This window comes from Leptinotarsa decemlineata, unplaced genomic scaffold (assembly GCF_025532065.1).
Source record: "Leptinotarsa decemlineata unplaced genomic scaffold, Ldec_3_MD MMD2_tig00026294_RagTag_RagTag, whole genome shotgun sequence".
NCBI classification, from domain to species: domain Eukaryota; kingdom Metazoa; phylum Arthropoda; class Insecta; order Coleoptera; family Chrysomelidae; genus Leptinotarsa; species Leptinotarsa decemlineata.
The window spans coordinates 11,192,864-11,205,109 of NW_027412674.1; the positions used below are offsets into that span (position 1 = coordinate 11,192,864).

At 36.0% G+C, this 12,246-nt stretch overlaps 1 protein-coding gene across 2 annotated transcripts in view; it reads right to left on the bottom strand.

Annotated features, from left to right (window-relative positions):
• LOC111511666 (uncharacterized) overlaps positions 1-12,246 on the bottom strand; it is a 53,481-nt gene that overhangs the window by 19,295 nt on the left and 21,940 nt on the right. For both annotated transcript variants that reach the window (XM_074180359.1, XM_074180360.1), the window contains 2 exons: positions 8,905-9,096; positions 2,890-3,012 (listed from right to left, as the gene is read on the bottom strand). In XM_074180359.1, the coding sequence (XP_074036460.1) occupies positions 2,890-3,012; positions 8,905-9,096 (315 nt within the window). The remainder of the gene's footprint in view (positions 1-2,889; positions 3,013-8,904; positions 9,097-12,246) is intronic.

Genomic DNA, 12,246 nt, shown 5'->3' on the forward strand with positions numbered 1-12,246 from the left:
AAAAATCGTTTAACGAAATCATATTGTAATGAACTGCAAAGAGTATTAAAAAAATTAACGGTATCAGTGTATAGAGTACGAAATTCTCTATCGATCAGTATTTACCGCGACAAAGTAGAATGAATATTTATTGAGATATGGGGTTACAAACATACGTGTCATTGAAACGGACAAAACTTTTTAAGCCACCTGATACTTATATTCAGCTACAGATGTTAACTTCAATTTCGTTAAAAATTTAAAATTCTCTTATACAAAGGAAACCATCTTATTGTTGAGGATTTTAGGTGGGTCTAGTGCATTTTTCAATTCCAATAAATCATCATTGATTTCGAGAGCATTGAAACCCATCCTCGTAGATTCAGTTTTGTTTCCCAAACTGGGTCACTATTACCCTGAATTAATGACTTGTTTCAATTAGTGAACAGAAATAGTATTGCCGCATTCACAATATTGTTTTAACGGAATTCAATTCACTACCAATTTATTTTCCAATCAACTGTATCGTTCACAAAGCAACATATATGGTTATTTTTAGCAGCGTGGTTCGATATAAATCTGTAAAGACTTGAGAGTTTCATTTTTGGGCAATATTTGTTTCTCTATCAGAAAATCTGATACTATGTGGATAGAATTTTTGCTAGAAAAACAGTTCTAGTGAAATATTCCAGATGAATTCAAAATTTTCTTTTTCTTTTAAACAGTTACTTTTTTGGGATTCCGCTCGATTTTTCTATATCGATCCTCTTCCTTCTATAAAAAGTTGGTTCAAAGTTGTTTCATAGAATCAAAGTTTCTACATTTATTTCAATTTTGATTTGAGTTTTAAATTCAAATTAATAAATAATCAGTAGTCATTCATTCATAGTAATTGAATATTGATTGTAACCTATAATTACTATGGAATCATAACTGGAATGGAATGAAATTTCAATCATCTCGCATATTTATATGAATAATTTACAGTTACATACTACGATTCTAAGGTGGTCAGAAGACCAAAGTAGTGAAATTTGTTCTATCTTCTCATGAATACACTGACTCGTTACTTGATGAAAAATAATAACACTATCAATGAAATAATTATAGAATTTTCACATTAGGTTTCATTCAAGACGCGTTTTGATACGCGGTACCTTCATCAGTTAGACTGATTACTAATCACTGAAAGTTTTCAATTTTCTACCAGAGATGTACAAAAAATACATTCACTCCATCAATTCTCCTCAAAACCCGGTAAAACAGACCCAGCAAATATTTGAATGTATGATAATGTGTGTGTGTTTGCTTGTACATGTATACATACATACTTTTTATTTTCTGTATCAATTTATGCAGTCCCTGAAAAATATGCAGTCGAGCTGCTGGAAAATAATTCCATGAAAGTCAATAAATAAATAGGTAGATGAGTACTATTCTATTACTACCATATTGATTTCAATTTCAGAGTCACCGGTGGACAGCTGTTTCAGCCTGTTGGGCATCGTCAGTACCGGACAGGCGGTCCTCGATTGAAGACAAAATGTGAGTAACCAAGAAAAGTAATTGATGAAAATAACTATATGAAAGCAAGCGAGACATCAGTGGAACCACCTATTGGTGTGATATCCTAGTCAACTTTCCAAGTTTTTATGTCAGTGTTGATGGTTTGACCAGTTATTTTCATCAAGTACTTTTCTTGGTTACTCAAATGTTGTCTTCAATTGAGTTCCGCCTGCCCGGTACTGACGAGTTGGTTTGTGCTGAGACCTCAGATACCTCAACGCAAACTCCCACCATCATCCAGCACAAACCAACTCCGTCTTGAATTCTCTCATTCATAGATATATCAATCTCACAGACCACCACAATAAACCACAAGAGCTAGGCCAACTCAAATCAGCTCTCCTTCAAAATGGATTCACAGACCATCAAATTGACAGCTCCATCAGTCGTCAACAAACTTCTTCGTCCAACTCGTCCAACTCGTCCAAAAGACAATAACGTTCTTCATAAAGCTTTCCTTCCCTACATTGAAGGTGTAACTGACAAAATTGGCCGAATTCTCAAAAAACAGGACGTAAAAACGATATACACCGCCAACAATCAAATTTCCACATTTGTCCGTTCTCCCAAAGACAAAATTGTCAATGAACCCCAGGGTGTATATGAAATTTCATGCTCCGATTGCCATAGAACATATGTAGGCCAGACCAACAGACGTGTGACAAGTAGAGTATAAGACCATCAACTTGCTGTTTGAAAGTCTGGCCCATCCTCAGCCCTGTGCAAATATCATCAAGAGTCAGGATACAACGTAGACTTTGTGAGCACTAAGACCATCGCCACAGCGAAAACACTACAAGCTCGGATAATTCGCGAAGCCATCGAAATCAAAAAGCGGCCTTTCTGCCTGAACAAACGTGATGACGGTTAGAGACTTCCAACTGCCTGGAAACCCCTAATGTCACGATGCTTACCCCCCACCAAGACCTTTCCACCACCGAACACCCATCGATACCCCAGTTCAATGTATATAACTGGCTATAACTGGCGAAAGTGGCGATCCTATTGGCAGTCCCTCATCTTCATAGATTTCGAATCATATCAAACAATGTAAGTCCGAACTGTTAAAATTTAGTTCATTATCTTTATTTATGTCTACAAATTGAGAAAAAGTGTTTGCACAGAAGAGGCAGTGAATTCCCCGAAATATTCAGTACAATCCGTTCTGATCAACTCCAAATGAATAATTCGAAGTATTTTTGTCCACTAATACAATGTACTTGTTGGTTCACCAATATCTACAATTCATTTTATTCCTGATGATAAAGTTATTGCTTCATTTTAAAATTGGCGAAATAAAACAGTTTCCATTCAAGTAGATCTCAAAGCTACAAATATACTCACCAAAATGATAGGCCCATAATTCACTACAAGATCCTCTCAAATCCTGGTATCCCCCATATATCAGCATAGACCCATTATGGACTAGGGCAGTATGACCCCTTCTTCCCTTAGGAGTAGCAACACCTGGGAACATTAAAGTAGATGTCATTTACTAACTTTTCAGCTATTTATACACCATACGAATATTCAAAGAGTTATAGTTTGGAAGTATATTTCAATAATATATAACCATTTTGAGTAATTAACAGAAAAATATTCATTGATTGTTGAATGACAATTATGGAATCATATTGAATAACAATTGCAACTGAGTTGCATTATTCGTATTGTAGTTTCATAATCAAATGCATAAAGGAAATATGATAATGATCCCATTATCGATCCTTGAGGAACACCATTGGATCTCTGATATGTTTTCATTTCCTTTGAAACTCTAATACTTATTGGAGATATTACTTTAAAAAAATACTGGTTCAGGTGTTACACCAATATACTTTTGTTTGAAGGTGATTGACAATGTTTCATGATGAATTTCACTAGTTCGGACTTCCATTGTCTACTATATAAAATGATTTGAAATCCCTAAAACAACTAAAAAAGAAGAATTGAAAATGAATAGCTGAAAATTAACAATTATATTAACCAAAATAAACCTGAAATGAAATAATAGTGAAATAAAATACAAGTGGAACGCGCCAGCCGAGCACTGATAAGGTCTCAAATCAATTATCACCGTTGGAAGAGGTCAACTTTGTTGCAGGATGCCACGGAACGATTTGAAGAGATTAGAAGAGAGACATTGGAAGATGATCATGGACCAATCTTTGCCAAAATTGAAAGCACGTGCTTGAAGATCCGCCAAGACATGGAGAATACCCACAACAGAAAGTGGGGGAAGTTACTGAGCAAACCATGCCCAAATACAGACCAAAAACAGGACAGCTATGAAGCCGCCAACATCATCAACATGAGTTCGAGCCCGCTCACGGGAATAGAAGAATCCTTGTTGAGAAAAGGCCTAAATTTCGCCATTACGCCAACATCTGTGCCCACTTTGTAGATAATTACTTCAGTGAAATCCACCAGTTCCCTTATTGACCAGACCGAGGCATCAGAGTTCAGATGGAAAATTAGAGAACAGCTGGATCGAGAACCAGTTCCAACATCTAACATCAGCAATGAAGAACGTAGAGCTCTGAACGGCCTACGTAGAGACAACACCATCAAGATCCTACCTGCAGATAAAGGAAACGCTACTGTGGTAATGGATACCGTTCTCTACGAACAGAAGATCGAAGAGGTTCTTCAGAAGGGACGATACACAAAGATCGTACGGGACCCTACTGCATCAATCGAAAGGAAGTTGTACCAGATTTTGAAAAAACACCAAGTCTATTTTTCGGACAAGGAAAGATCATCGCTAACACCGCACCACAGTAAGCCCCCTCACTTGTATGAACTACCAAAAATCCACAAGAAGGACGTTCCGCTTAGACCGATCATCAGCTCCAGAGATTCGGCTACTCAAAACATGTCTAGATCTTTACTTCCCTCAATACAACCAATACAAGGAAAAACATCGTCTTTTGTGAAGAATTCAAGGCATTTTGTCGAACTACTAGGGTCAATTGAGGTCACACAGGAAGATCAACTAATTAGTTTCGACGTGGAAAGTCTTTACACCAACGATCCGGTCGAAGAAGCACTCCAAATCATACAAAGAAAGCTATCCGAAGACGGGAACCTGAAAGAGAGAACGAATCTACCTATAGAAGTAATCATGGAATTACTAGGATGCTGTGTACGAAACTGTTATTTCCAACTGAAGGACGAATTCTTTACACAAGATGAGGGACTGCCAATGGGATCGCCACTTTCACCAGTCATAGCCAACATATATATGGAGTGGTTTGAAACTCTGGGCATTGAAGAAGCCCACAAGAAACCTCGAGTCTGGTTGAGATATGTTGACGACACCTTATAATATGGAACCATGTGAATACTGAACTAGAAGCCTTCCTGAAACACATCAACAGCGTGAGACCTTCCATCAATTCCACAATGGAGAAGGAAATCCACAACGAATTGCCATTCTTAGAAGTTTTGGTGAAGAGGACCGACACTAAGTGGGAAACATCTGTATACCGAAAACCCACTCATACGGGACAGTATCTGAACCACGAATCCAACCACCATCAATCGACTAAAAGAGGAATCATCAAGACTGTATTAGACCGTGCTTTTGGGCTCTGTAATACGAAGGAAGGTCTCGAGGAGAAACTAGACATCATCAAAAATGATCTTCAACGGAATGGCTACTCCAAAGCGATGGTAGAAAAGACCTTGGCTAAAAGACAGCAGGAGCCTCGCAAGGAAGAGAAGCCGTCACAACCAGTGCTTGCACTTCCCTACATCAGAGGATTATCGGAGAGGATAAGAATAATTGGTTCCAAGTACAACATCAGAACCTGCCACTATCCGTAGCTGCCTCACGAAAACCAGGCCACCAAACGCGGACTGCGATTCCAAGAATTGCATTTACCGGATACCCTGTGAGTGCGGAGAATCATATATTGATGAAACTAAGAGGGCATTGAATGTTCGCATTGCCGAGCACAAGAAACACACACAGCGAGGGGAAACCAGCAAATCAGGAATAGCAGACCATGTTTGGACCCATCAACACAACATCGAGTGGTCCCAAGCTGAGATATTGCACAGAGAGGAACATTGGTTTAGGAAAAAATTCAAGGAAGCCGCATACATGTTGTACAACAACGTATTCAGCCAAGCCAGCGTAGGAATACGCAACATATGGAAACCCATCATCAAGCGAAAAATGGCCAACTCCCGCCAAAACGGTCATCTCCCACGGAACCAGTGAAGCGGAAAATGGAAAGCGGGGATAAGTGAAAGTACTCGAACGACCTATAAATAGTCATCTCTCGGAGGAATCAGTTCAGTCATCACCCGAAGACGATTGTAGATACTTACAATCGAAACGTCGTGAACTAACGTGACTTGGAATCTCTCCACTTTTTATTTTTATTTTCTTTTTTCATTTCTTAATTTTTATTTATTCAATTGTTCTATTTTTACTTGTATTTCATTTCACTATTATTTCATTTCAGGTTTATTTTGATTAATATAATTGTTATTTTCAGCTATTCATTTTCAATTCTTCTTTTTTAGTTGTTTCAGGGATTTCAAATCATTTTATATAGTAGACAATGGAAACCGAACTACTGAAATTCAATATAGTTTTGTTTTGTTAATAACAAAATCTTAATCTCTAAAATTAGTATGAAAAAGGAATTGAATTTTTCATGAGTGTCAAGTCAGTAATTAAAATCTTATGTTGTTTCGACTAAATGATTGAAATGAGAAATTATTGGTATGACATTTCTGTAAATACTGATAGTCAAAGTTTTCTAACCCACATTTCCAACCATCGTTTGAAGTTAAAACTTTTCATTCCCAATACTTGAGACATTTTTTCATGTAAGCACTCAAGTTTCAAAATACTGAAGATGTTTATAGTTTATTCATTTATATAGAAGAAATATAAACGGGACTGACCCAAAACAGTATTCACAGATATGTTATTTCTCAATATTATAATCTTTATCTATGAATAAATTTTAAAATTGTTACGAAGTTCAGTATATGGAGTGAATGAAAATAATATAAAAAATAATGATATACATAATAATACATTAACATATATACACATGAATACCAATCAAATCTGTGTAGCAAGAAAATGTTTTTTCAAGGTGTAGGAAAACTTTGAAAATGAGAAAGAGAAAATATCATCAGAGATGGAATTTGACAACGTATTGTATATGTTACACCTATGCATTGGAGACTTAACAAAAAATAATTTGTTTGAGATGGATGCTAATGCAATATACGAAGGAGCATTCAGGTAAATGTTACTAAAGATAGCAGACAAATCAACTGAATTATATATGACTTTAAAGGGAAACTTCACATCTAAGATGTCCCTTCTATTCGCCAGTATTAACGTAGTTACGGTTTTTGGGGTGGAGTGAAAACGCTATTCATTCATATGAATGAATATATGTAACGGTACAGAATATATTCTGTATACAGAATATATTCTGTACCGTTCCAAGTTTATTTATGTGAATGTCGTATCCTTGGTTCCATATTACAGAGCCATACCTTAAAACACTATTGACGTATGAAATATAGAGAGTAGGGAGGGTGAGTATAACCCCACAGCACTTAGGCCACATGTGACCCATTGTACATCCTCCCGATTAGTTCTCCTCCTAAGTCATCGTCGATCTTGTCCTTTCTAGGAAGGTGGACAGGTCACTAGTAGACATCTCGGCAGGTGTAGGCCAAGACTCGCCGAACACACACTCTCTTATTGACGATAACTCCAGGCACTCGCATAGGACATGCCTGACAGTTTCATCTTCCTGTTCATTTTTCCTGGTCATCGCCAGATATTTCTTCGGCGCCAGCTTCCCAGGGTCGCCCAAGGTGATTCTGACAAGATTGCATCCTTTGAGTACATCCCATTTCTTTAGGAATTGGGCATGGGTGATACATTTGGCTAGTTCCGCAATTGTCGAAGTCATGAGGCCGTAGGTGCCACTGGGTCTTAGAATTCTTAGTCCAGCCGCTTCCTTGGCTACAGAGTCGGCAATGCGATTACCTTTACTCCTGTCGCGCCCTTCAACCCACCTCAGTATAATATTATCTACCGATGCTTTGGGTAAAACTTGGTGACACTCTAGTACTAGCCCTGAGGTTACAATTTGTCTGTTCAAGGCTAATAGGGTTTGTCTGCTGTCAGTGCAGATTGTTATGTTATGTTATGAAATATAGTACAGAGAGTCTGTATATTCTCAAATTCCCGACAAGTTCCCATTATGAAATCTAATACTATGTGAGCCATTTTAGAAACGTAGAATATATGTTTATCAAAAACCATTTTGGAATCAAATATTATTTCTAATTCCTTTATTTCCATGACAGTTTGTAAAGAACGGAAGAAACGAAATCAAATATTATATGAGTGATCCAGATTGTTTTTTTCCGCGTCCAAATAAAATGTGGTAACTTACTATTCAGATACAGACTATTTACCTAACAGTAATCATAAAAGGTATTGTTATCCTACTGCATTAGCGTGATGTCGTGAACATCAGAAATTGAATGGTTTATTTTCAGATCGCCCGCATACATCGAAAGCATTGGAATATATCATTAATATAAATTTCAAATAGGAGTGGCCCTGGATGTGATCCTTGAGGTAATCCGGAGGTGATTAGGTGATATTCTGATTTGCGGTTACCAACTGTTACCGCTTGACAACAATCAGTCACATAAGATTGAGGCCAGTTCAGCAGATTGCCATTTACCCCGACTCCAGCGAGCTTCTGTCGCAAAACTGTGTCATCGATTTTGTCAAAAGCCTTGCTGAAGTCGGTGTTAATATTATCAAGTTGGTGTTTGTCATCGAGGCAATGGAGGATATACTCAGTGTTGGTGAATAAGTTTGAGTCAACTGTACGGTTATCAAATTTGGTCTATAGTTTTTGATAAGTTGTTTGTTGCCAGATTTTAAGATTAGGGTTATTTGAGCTTTTTTCCATACTGAAGAAAATACTTATTCTCTCTTTGAGATTTTTATCAAAGATTATGTGAAGTGGTAATGCAATATATTCTGCACAGTTTTTGAGGAATGTTGTTGGTAGCTCATCGGGTCCCACTCCTTTATTTGGGAGATTTTGGAGTAGATTGTGAGGGAATGTTATAGGAAGAAATGGTGATGTGTAATTCTTGATGTGTTGCGTTATGAACTGGAATAATTCTTCTCATATTGGAAATCCATTTAAAATATTGGGGATATTCAGAACACACGAAATATCCATTGCTCAAACTAAATATCACTTCATACCATTCAAAAGAGAGTCATCCAAATCATTACACGAGGAAAATTTTACTGCTAGTTACAAACTTGCTGAAAAAATTCACCTTTCTTTGTGCGTTTCTTCTTCCATATATTCGCTTTTATATCGTATATCCACAAAGGGGTTTCAGTTCCAGCTGAAAATCCTACTTCTCCACCAAAAACATAAATACATTCCTTGTACGACACTGCTGTGTGTTCCTGAAGGCATGGTATTTTATCGCCGGAGGGTTTGATTTGTTGCCATCTGCCAGTAACTGAAACAAAATTCAATGAATTGTGAGACTTTTCCGGAAGAGTTGTTCCGAAAAAACGTAGAGTGTGTTGATTTTAATTAATAGAATGATTGGTAGTCATTCAATACAATATAAAGGAGGTGTCATCCAGATTCTTCAGTCCAATGCTCTCATGTTAAAAAATATGGATTTAATAAATAATAATGAATAGGCTTTATTAATTGACGTACATTGTTTATGAAGAAGAGGTATATACAAAAATCAATGAAAGGGCGGAATTCAGTCGAGGCTGTTTTACAACTTAACCTACCCTATACCAAAACTATATTTCAAATTACTTTCCCTTATACTGGATGATTCGTGTGAACCAATCATACTTATTTTTTTAAACACCCAGTACAAAAGTACATCACCCGATTTCATATTTTGTGAGCTTTCTAAGGATTTTTGATTTTTCAATTCTCGTTGTGGCATTACCAAGTCATTCTAAAGAACCTTTGAAATGTCAGTTCTTGCACGTTTATAGGAACAAAGTGAAAATTGTTCAGAGTCATGCAGACCATTATTTTTGAGAGAAAAAATTCTCAGTTACTTGTATTTTTATACTTGAAACTGTTTGCCTGATTTACAAAAATCATAACATGGTTGGAACTCCGGAACCTACAAATTACATAACCCGGCAAGTAACTGAAAATAAAATACATCTTCCTGTTCCAAAAACAGGCCAGACAAAGTATTCTTTGATTCATGAAAGTAAAAAGCTGCGTAATAACATACCTTACGAAATTAGGAAGGAAAAAAGCTATAAAAAGTTCAGAAATCTTGTTAAAGATGCCCTTGCAACTAAAGTGTACTACAATTTTGATGAATATCACAATGAAACTTTGCTGTGATTTAATATAGGTGTTTTTTTTGTTGTTTATATTGACACCTATACTTCAAATTATATTTTATACTGGGATATATATTATATTTTATTGCCATGGCACGTGAACTTATGTTCAAATTGTATATATTTGTTATTTACATCTTTTTGAAAAGGACTATACAAACTATTTTGTCTACAATTTTTTGAATTTTATTTTCTCTTGTTATATTTTATCTATCAGATATGTGAATTTAGTTTTGCTCAAATTGTGTTTCTGTGTATTTGTGTTTTTGAATTGTTATTTTTCTCTTATTCTTTGAAGTGCTATATGTATATTTACCAGATTTTTTAACAAGCTTTGCCAATAAGATTGTATTTTTTTGGACAATAAAGTATATGTATATTCTATTCTATTCTAATGCATGAATACTTATTTTGAAGTGAACTTGACCGATGAAACTTTCAAGATGGCGACTGGGCGCCATCTTGGAAAAACACATTAAATAGAAAGGGGGGTCTTCTGACACAACTTTTAAAATCTTCCGAAAAATGCTTCATAACCCTAAAACATAATATCAATATCTTCGACTGCTACAAAATGGCGGAACTTTCAATAATTGCCTGAATACATTGACATTTACCTACATAATATGAGGTAATAAGCTTGAGGTCAGTTCAGAAGATGCTCGGAAGGGTTGCTTTGAACTTTTCAACATATGAACAGCCTATCCGATATTTCACGCCGAACATTTTCGAACACAGTGACGTCAATATCTCTACAAATATTTATTATTCTCTGCCGTATATCCAATATTGAAGCAGGTTCAGTTTCATACACCTTCTGCTTCAAATAGCCCCATGAAAAAAGTCCAAAGGTGTTAAATCTGGCGAGCAGGCTGGCCATTCTGTAGGACCCCGATGGCCAATCCAACGACCAGGAAAAGTAGTATCCAAATAGTTTCTTACTTGTTTGGAGTGATGTGGTATTGCTCTATCTTGTTAGAATACAATATCCATATCAAATTCATTAGGATTCGCTTCGATAAGAGGGTCAGCATATTCCAGCATATTCAAATACAGTTTCCCTGGTGAATTTTGATCTATAAATAGAGGTCTTACAATATGGTTTCCCAATTTTCCTTCCCAAACGTTAATTTTTTCTGGATATTGGGTATGTGTTTCTCGGAAAACGTAAGGATGGGTGTCACACAATAACGGCAAACAAAAAATAACTCAACAAACCTTATCGGATTTTTGGAATTGCCATATGGCAGATAAAAAGGTATATTTCTAGAAACATCGATATTAATGTGTTTGTATTCAAGAAATTATTAAATGTTCAGCCATTTTGTAGTAGGTGAAAATATTGACTTCATATTCTAGGGTTTTGAAGTATTCGTCAGAAGCTTCGAAATGATGTGTCATCACATCACCTTTCCATTTAATTTATTTTCCAGATGGCGCCTAGTTACCATCTTGAAAATTTCATTTTCCAATTTCACTTCAAAATGAAGTATTCATGCAAGAATTTCGTTATCCCGAATTTCAATTTTTTGAGTTGACCCGTTCAAAAAATAAAAGGGGGGAACATCAAAGAAATGTACTGTATAAGTGGTTCTATAAAAACGATCAAGTGTCTTCCATTTTTAATCAGTAACACTTACTTTTGTTCGATTTTTCCATTCACCTGTTTTCTATGAACATCACACAATTCCATCGATATTTGACATTAAGATTCAATTTCAACGAAATAAACTCTAGACAGGGCCGTAGCGAAAACAAAAACCAGGGGGGAGGGAATCCAAATTTTACCAAACCCCAACAGGAAAATTTCCCAACTTTCGAAAAAATTAAAGCCGTGGGATTAGTTACTACTATAATATATTAATTTTCTCACTTAGCTATCCAAAGATTGACTGAATGCTTATGCCTGTTAGGGTATGCACAAAAAAAATAAATTTTGTTAATCCTGAAAATGATTATGGAAATTATTCTACTTTGGACCAATCCTTGGTGTTCCACCATATCCACCATGTATAGGAATATTCAATATAATCGAAAGGAAACAACACTTAAATGATATATTGTGCTTATTGTTTTCTACTATTATTTTTTCTATCTTCACGGCCCGAAATTTCTAAGTCGAAAAAACAGCGAAAATTTGGAAATTTTCTAAAATTGTCACTTCAAAATTTGTAGACTGTTTCCTTACTTGGGAGAAATTTAACTTTTTTGAAGTTTCCACACAACTCAGAATTTCAAATTATGGGATCTTCAAGTTATGCATGTCGGGAAATCCCAAC